Source organism: Primulina eburnea, chromosome 14 (genome assembly GCF_022965805.1).
Source record: "Primulina eburnea isolate SZY01 chromosome 14, ASM2296580v1, whole genome shotgun sequence".
Taxonomy (NCBI): domain Eukaryota; kingdom Viridiplantae; phylum Streptophyta; class Magnoliopsida; order Lamiales; family Gesneriaceae; genus Primulina; species Primulina eburnea.
In genome coordinates this window covers 26,350,884-26,359,431 of record NC_133114.1, presented here as the reverse complement: position 1 = coordinate 26,359,431, position 8,548 = coordinate 26,350,884, and the positions used below count along the sequence as shown (strand labels likewise).

At 38.6% G+C, this 8,548-nt stretch overlaps 1 protein-coding gene across 1 annotated transcript; it reads right to left on the bottom strand.

Moving 5' to 3' along the window:
• Positions 1-1,043: 1,043 nt before the first annotated feature.
• Positions 1,044-2,763, bottom strand: LOC140813070 (aspartyl protease family protein 2-like). Its single transcript, XM_073171486.1, has one exon. It carries the CDS (start codon positions 2,722-2,724, stop codon positions 1,258-1,260), a length of 1,467 nt encoding a protein of 488 aa, XP_073027587.1. The 5' UTR covers positions 2,725-2,763; the 3' UTR covers positions 1,044-1,257.
• Between the last annotated feature and the right edge of the window lie 5,785 nt (positions 2,764-8,548).

Sequence of the window (8,548 nt, the reverse complement as noted above, 5' to 3'; positions counted from 1 at the left end):
GTAAAAAAAGTTAAATTTAAATTTTAAAAAAAAAAAAAGGCAATTGTGAGTGGTAATAGAATATTTAAGTAAAAAATAAATATTTGATCATTTGACGATCGAGTACGATGATAAGAATGAAACTCGAATAACCGACAAAAATAAAGATGAATAGCATGAACGTGGATAGAAATGAATTATGTGAATTATTACTTGAACCTACCTTTGCCATCCCTACCTCAGTAGTCAAAAGTAGTTATCCTATATCTCGCAATAAGAAAGCCAAAAAATAAATAAATAATAATTAATCAATGTAAAATTGACGCTTTGTTGTGGGCTAAAAGGAAGAGGTTGGGCTACGTATTTGTTGGACCTCCTTCTTCTCAATCAGATTCATCATGGGCCTCTACATGTTAAAGGAAGAGCCAATTCTAACATATAACCGTTGCGTGATTTCTATCGATCGATTCGTTTAGCGTAAACTAATAATACCGGCAAGGTTTGTTTAACATTATTCCATGCAATAAAACGTTAATTTTCTAAAAGATAATCATCAAATATTACAGACCTGTTGTAGTCAGCGTATATAGCGCCATGGAATGTCTTTTAGACTTGTAATAAGCACGTCATTTACAAATGTAGTAGTGGTCGGATGTTTTTGTTTAAAGAAATTATGATTGTTTAGTATTAAAATTACATGGACAGGGTGTAATCTGCATGGCATTTTGAATTTTGCGCATGGTAAACTGACAAGTCCACCAGGATAACATATTATATATGTATTTGTGTGTGTGTCTTTGTGTACCCTTAAGATAATATCACAGAGTCATGATTCCCAATGAAATTTGAACACCCTTTCATCATATAATAGGTTGGATGAGATTTCAAGTAGTAAATATGTGAGACGGATCGATTAGATTTATATTTTGAATAAAAATATTTTTTCGTATTTATTAACATATTTTATGAATTTATATATGTTGATCGAACAAATTATGATAGATTTGAAGTTCAAATTTCGTTCGAAAAGGATTTGAATTACATTTTGCATAACACAAAATCCAAATCAAATTGATAATCTATTTTTTTTTTTTTAAATGGAAACAATCCTTAAAACCTACAAAATGAAAACAAAGCTTCCTTAGATTGCAAATTTATCATTTGGTTTTGTATTACAACAATAAAACTACTAAGTCTGTCACCGTTCTTTTGTTCTTCTTCCTTAAACCCTAATCATTAGTAGGACAACGTCGTAATATTTAGCATTGGTTCTGAAATCTAAACACAACTACCCGGAGCGAACCCGACCCGTTTACCCGCCAAATCGAACACAACCCGGAAGCCCTGCTGCTGAATATTTCCAATAATGGACAACCCGCTCGTGGTACCCGCGAAAGCGAAGCAAAATGTCCCCTCGCTATCCACCGGAATCAGGTAATTCGACGCCGGAAGAGACACTTCAGCGCCAGTGAAATGGAACACCAAAGTCGGAACCTTTACCACCGTCTTCCCTGAAAGATCGAAACAGGTGTCGAAGAGGGAGTAGTCCGGAGCCCGCTTCAAGTTCGACGCCCCCGAACGGAATGCATCCCTAAGTGCAATGTAGGCGGGTCTGGTCAACCGGGTCACGGACGTGCCCGAGTCCACTATCACTCCACCATTGCCACTCGGGTCGAGGTTGAAGGTTGACGATGCAATGACGGGGACTGGAACCCCTCCGACGGAGATTCCGTTCAAGCCGATGTAGTAGAAAGTGTCAAGCTTCGGATTAGTTATCAATGGAGTAAAGACGGCTTTTCTGGAGAACGAGGATTCACCGAACATGAGATACGACGGTTTCGAGGAAGATGACCGGTCCACCAAACAGTAGGAAAATTTATCACCGAATCGGCGGCCGGCTTGAGTTGGAAAAGATAGTTTACCACGGCCGAGGCCTAATAAACCGGCGGCGCCGACGAAAAGGCCTTCGTTATCGTGTCCGCAGCCAAGGGCGACATTTTTTACCCTCGTCCGCCGAAATGTTAATGTTTCTGTTGAAAATTCCCCGACGGTGAAAGAACCATCGCCATACGAGACTTGGTAAAGACATTTTTGCCGATTGGCAGTGCAACCAGGATTATCGAGCCGCCGGCAGAGTGGAGACCCACACGAGACTCCCGAGAAGGAAGTCGACTTTTTCGGGTCGAAAACCGGGTCGGCTTGTCTGTAGCATTTCTTGCACGGGGAGCACTGGATCCAAACAACGTCACTTCCAGTGTCGAGCACCATGTAAACATACTTGGCAGGAGTACCTATCCCGAGGCGAGTGAAGTACTCGCCGCTTCCGTGTCCAAGTCCAGAAATCACCGAGCTGCTAAAATCACGCGACAAAGGCGGCTTTCTTGAGGCGTTGGCCGCAGCAATCGTGACCAGTGCTTTCACTCTAACGGCGTCGCGTCTGAGACGGAGCTGGAAAAGGGATTCTTTTGTATCATTGGAAGCGGGTGAAAGATTATCGACATGGTGTAAGTTCAGCGAGAAAGTATCATCAGATTCGGGTGAAGCCCCATCAGTACCAACTCCGAGTTCGTGGTCTTTCTGTATCAGCCATGATAGATCCTGAGGTGTAGGAAGGGAGGTGAGGACGAAGGTCTGATACTGAAGAGCAGCAGAAAAAGACACAGAAATGGTGAGGAAAAGGGAGAATAAAATTTTTCCATCCATTTTTGCAGAGAGGATAGGAGCCACCGGTTCTTTTCGAAGCATGCATATGTATGTTTTGTAGTATTTCTGTCAGATTATTACATGACTAGTTCGGTGAAGAATCCAATCACATAAATGAGGTGGGATATAAAAATAAATAAAATAAATCTTTTATTTGATTTTTAATTTGATCATAAATTCCCCATTTTAATGTATTTTTTTATATCATTTCACACAGAATATATTGCAATAATTCGCCAAACAAGCCACCGGTGCCATGCATCATGTATTCCTTACTTGGTACCTTTTTTAAAGTAGTGATTTCAGTGACAAATCTTGTGAATTGTTCGAGTATTAAAACAATGTCATCGTAAATCAAAGGAATTCAGACATAATCATTCGAAATACACCAATCTTTTTCTAAACACAATGCGTAAATATTCCACTTAGTCCCACGCGATCCTAAATGTCTCCACAAATCCTCGCACGCTGCTCCTTAAAAAGCAGTGGAATTCTTTGTTAAAAAACGAACCAGGTATGTTACTCTGTCACGCCTGATATATAAATGGTGTTTGGAACATGAAATACTATGTAAATATGGTACGAATTAATTTGAAATTTATGTTATTATTTATTTAAACAAGAAAAATTCTATTTTTCCAAATACAACATTCATTCAATTCTTATTGACCTGCACATAAATTAAAAGAGAAGAGATCATTAATTATTTATTGTAAAGAAACTTGTATGAATTCATTAATTTGGTCGAGCTACCTCTGAATTCACAGCCTCAATAAATTTTTCTGGGTCCAACACAAATAACTGTGTTTGTATTTCCGTAATAAATTTTTTCACTTTACCAACGGTATTTATGTAGTGTCTCACCCACCAAGATCATCTACGATTACCGAAGGGCAGCAGTCCAAGTTCATCGTTCTTGTGATATATTCGGCGGTGAATTGGCCAAGTGGGCCTCCTTTCTCGGGAATTCGTGTATGTCATTAATGTGGTCACACCTCCACTTCATTTATAACACATTGGAGATTTTCGTTACTACACAGAACACCACCACATCAAAATCGTATTGATGTTACATTAGCGTCATGTTAGAAAAAAGGCTAAATCTGTCAAAAAAATGAAGATAACATATGTGATGATACAAGGAAATTTCATGCTATTATCGAGACACTGTCCAAATATACTCGTGGGAATGAATATTTATCAATATATGTGGAGACTTTCGGCAGTTTCTGGTTTTGTTGTGGCAAAACATTTGGCCCAAGAATTGCGCAGAGGAAAGGAAAATAATGGTGGAGGAGGGGACCCTTGGTTGGAAAGTTGCATCACTTACTGCACAAGTAAAAGAAATGTTCCTAACATATATTAAAAGCTGCTACTATTTTTGTGTGTGTACAGATTAAAATGTTAAAGTGATTTTCTTGTAGGGTTTAATTGTATTAATAAATTATTATTGTATTTTTAATGTTAATTGATTTTTGTGTCAGGTTTATTAGTGTTAATACCTTATTATTTTTCTTGCAGATTAGAGAAATATAGGAAATTTTAATTGATTACTCAATTATTCACTTCCAAAGGAAGATATATGAATTATTCATTGTTATATACTTGGAGTATTTCTCACCCTATGATGTGGTCAAATGTTATTCATGTGTGTGAAGTGAGAGAATAAGTGAACGGAAGCTCTCTCAGTATATTTCTTACAATGATTTTACACTGAATAAATACAAGTACAAGTTTTGGTAAAAAGGAAAGTCCGAAACTAATTGCATATGTCAATCTCTAATTATGTCAATCAATGTGTATGATGATCCTTGATTTGAGTATACCGATTTCTTCCTTTATTGGTGATAATCATCTCTTGATCTTCGTAATTATCCTTAACATGCCCCCTCAATCTGGTGTATGAAGGGGGACAAACACCCAGATTGTTTCTAAACCTTTGGAAAGCATTCTTATGTAATGGTTTTGTAAAGATGTCAGCAGGCTGAGACAAGGACGGAATATATCGTGTGACAAGATAGCCCATCGCAACTTTCTCGCGTACAAAATGATAGTCAAGTTCAATGTGTTTTGACCGTGCATGAAACATCGGATTAACTGACATATGGAGTGCACTAATGTTGTCACAAAACAGTTGTGGTGGTTGTGATAATTTAATCCCAATGTCTCGAAGAAGGAATGTCAACCAAGTTATTTCTGCTGTTGTGGAGGCCATGGATCGGTATTCGGCTTCAGAACTAGAGCGGGACACAGTGGGTTGTTTCTTTGAACACCAAGAGATGCAGTTTGCACCAAGAAATGCACAAAATCCTGTAGTACTTCTTCGGGTGGTTGGACAACCAGCCCAATCTGCATCACTAAAGGCATAGAGGGTTGTAGGACTTTGAGTTATATATCGAACACCAAAATTTCGTGTACCGTTTAAGTATCTCAAAATACGCTTCACCGCCTTGAAATGAATTAGTGTAGGGCTGCTGAGAAACTGAGCAACCTTGTTGACAGCATAAATTATGTCTGGCCTCGTGAAGGTGAGATATTGTAGTGCACCTACTATGCTTCGAAAATCAGTCGCATTGACAGGCTCTGAATCTGATGGTTGCGTTTTCTCTTTTATCGTAATGGGTGTAGAGAAGGCAACACTTTCAAGCATCTGTGTTTTGTGAAGCAAGTCATGAGTGTACTTTTGCTGCGACAAGAACACACCACCAGGAAAATAATTCACTTCAACACCAAGAAAATAATGCAGTAATCCGAGGTCCTTGATAGCAAATTCTTGGCCCAGCTTATCAACTAATCCTTGAACAAATGCATCATTGTTTCCTGTAAGGATTACATCATCTACATATATGAGAATAATAGCGATAATATCATTAGCACGATAGACGAAAAGTGAAGCATCGGATTTGCTACAATAAAATCCAAGTTGTAGCAGATATTGAGAGAGTCTGTCAAACCAAGCACGAGGTGCTTGCTTCAATCCATAGATTGACTTCTTAAGCAAGCAAACGTGATTTTTCTTTGTGGAGTCGATGAATCCTGGTGGTTGTTCCATGTAAACAATTTCCTTAAGATTACCATGCAAGAAAGCATTTTTAACATCGAGTTGCCTCATCTGCCATTTGAATGACAATGAAAGAGCAATCACCAGCCGTATGGTAGTTGGACGAACTACCGGACTGAAGGTTTCGTCATAGTCGACACCCGAGACTTGTGTGAAGCCTTTTGCAACTAAACGAGCTTTGAAGCGATCAATTGTTCCGTCCTGTTTCGTTTTAATTCGATAAATCCACTTTGAGCCAACAATGTTGACGCCAGAGGGCCTAGGAACCAAATCCCACGTACCATTTGACTTGAGAGCATCAAGTTCATCTTGCATAGCACTTATCCAGCATTGATCTTTTAAGGCTTCTTTGAGGCTGTTTGGTTCTGATGGAAGGGATTCTTTTGTGGCAACAATTGCATAATCTTGCAAATATGAAGGCGTTTTGCGTTGTCTCATTGGTCGAGCAGTGGTTTGAGAAATTGCTTCAGAATGTTCAATGAGAGGTGATTGAGATTCCATATTTTGTGGTTGTTCGGATAATAACTCTATCCTTGGCTCGATCGAAGTTTCTTCAGCATGCTCATAGTCATTTTGCATAATTTGCGATTGTGTAGAAGGGCCACGAGTTTCTGTAGTTAATGACTTTGATGAGTCAATGATTTGAGATTCTGTACTATCAGCACCAAACATCTCCAAGTTTGTGGAAGTATTGACATCTGCATTTGAAATATTGTCACAACAATTTATGAAATTAGGAGCAATTAAGGATTGAGAACTATCCTGTTTCGAAAAATCTTCCGACGTGCCAATCAGCTCATCCAAATTCGGAAATTCTGACAGGGAAAAATTTTGAGATTTTTGGACCAGCTGTGTTGGTTTGAAGGGGAAGGCTTGTTCATCAAAAATGACGTGTCGCGAAATGTATACTCGTTTTGATTTTGGCTCTAGGCATCGATACCCTTTGTGTATTGGACTGTATCCAATGAAAACACATGGGTATGTTTTCTTGACAAACTTCGAACCACCTTGATGTCTCAAGGAAGGAAAACACAAGCATCCCAGCACTCGCAAGCCATTATAATCTGGATATCTGTTATAAAGCTTGTGATAAGGGCTTTCATTCTGCAGAACTGATGATGGTAGACGATTAATCAAATATACACCAGTAAGGAAAGCTTCAACCCATAAGGATAAAGGTAAATTTGCATGGAATAACATGGTAAGTCCGGTTTCAACAATATGTCGATGTTTTCGTTCCGCTACACCGTTCTGTTGGGGAGTTCCAGGACAAGAAACATGCAAATCAATTCCACAATTCTGAATATGATCAATAAAAGTATTTGAACTGAACTCTCCTCCACCATCACATTGAAAAATTTTGATTCTTTGATCGAATTGGTTCTCCACAGTTTCTGAAATTTGATGAAGCAATCAAGAAATTCTGTCTTTTTCTTTAAAGGATATAACCATGTAAATCTGCTCAAGTCATCAACAAAAATCACAGAATATCGAAAACCTTGATTTGAGGCTATAGGAGCTGGCCCCCAAAGATCACAATGAATTTTTTGAATGAGAAACTTTGAGATCTTATTATTGGTTTTAAAGGGGAGTCTACAACTTTTTCCCATTTGACAGCTGATACATATGTTTGATTTAGCTATCCAATAAGAAACATCAATGACATTTTTCTCTTTTAACAAAGATAATAACTTTGAATTAGGATGTCCTAATCGTTGATGCCATAGTGTAGACGTAGAACCTCCTTTCTTTATTGCGCTCAAGGCTTCATGAAAAACTCCATCCAAGGCATATAACTGTCCCTTTTTACGCCCCTTCGCAATTATCCTTTGATTTTGATCCTTAACAACAAAATCAGAAGATGTGAATTCAAAGGTGCAATAATTATCCGATGCAAATTTTCCAACAGATATCAGATTCTTTTTCAAATGCGGAACGACAAGCACATCATTTAATTTAAATTTCCCTTCTTTGGTAGAAACATGTGCATCACCCACATGAGAGATTGGTAAGGCATTTCCATCACCCACAAAAATCATGTCATTGCCCTTGTAAGATTTTAAGGATGATAATTTACCTGCATCATTTGTCATATGCGCAGTAGCCCCAGAATCAACGTAAAATGATGGATCATTTTCACTGTTAAGATTAATTGCAGCAAGAGCTTGGGGTAAGTCGTCTGATTGGTAAGAATAATCAAACCTGTACCAACACTCAATGGCCAGATGATTTGGCTTTCCACAAATTTGGCAAGTAACTTTATCAGGATCGTTTGAGTTGTTGAAGTGCCGAATTTCCATCTTCGGAGAGTGATTAAAACTTCTGGGCAATGGGCTTGTATTCTGGTGTTGTTTCACTGCAGTATTTTGGATGTTGTTGTATCTTCCAGCTGGTGTAAAACCTCTGCCACGAGAGTTGAAGCGTCCTCTTCGTCCATTTTGTCCGCGTCCCCTTTGGCTAAAGAAGGCCTGAGCATGTTGAATGTATGTTTTCTCTTCCTCTTGTTGTGATGCTAATGTTTGTTCATGGCCTTGAAGAGCCAAGAAAAACTGGTTGAATGAAGGATATGGTGGTTTTGTAAGCCAAGCATTTTGAAAATTTGTGTACTGGGCACCTAAGCCCCTTGCAAATTGGAAGACCTTGTCAAGATCTGGAACTGGTTTCCGAATGGCCGCAAGATTATCACATATGAATTTAAATTCTTTAAGGTATTCTCCAAGTGGACGAGAACCCTTCTTAATTACCATCAGCTGATGTTTCAGATTTCCTTCTTTTTCGATGGTGATGGGGAGTAGTTGTTGTTCT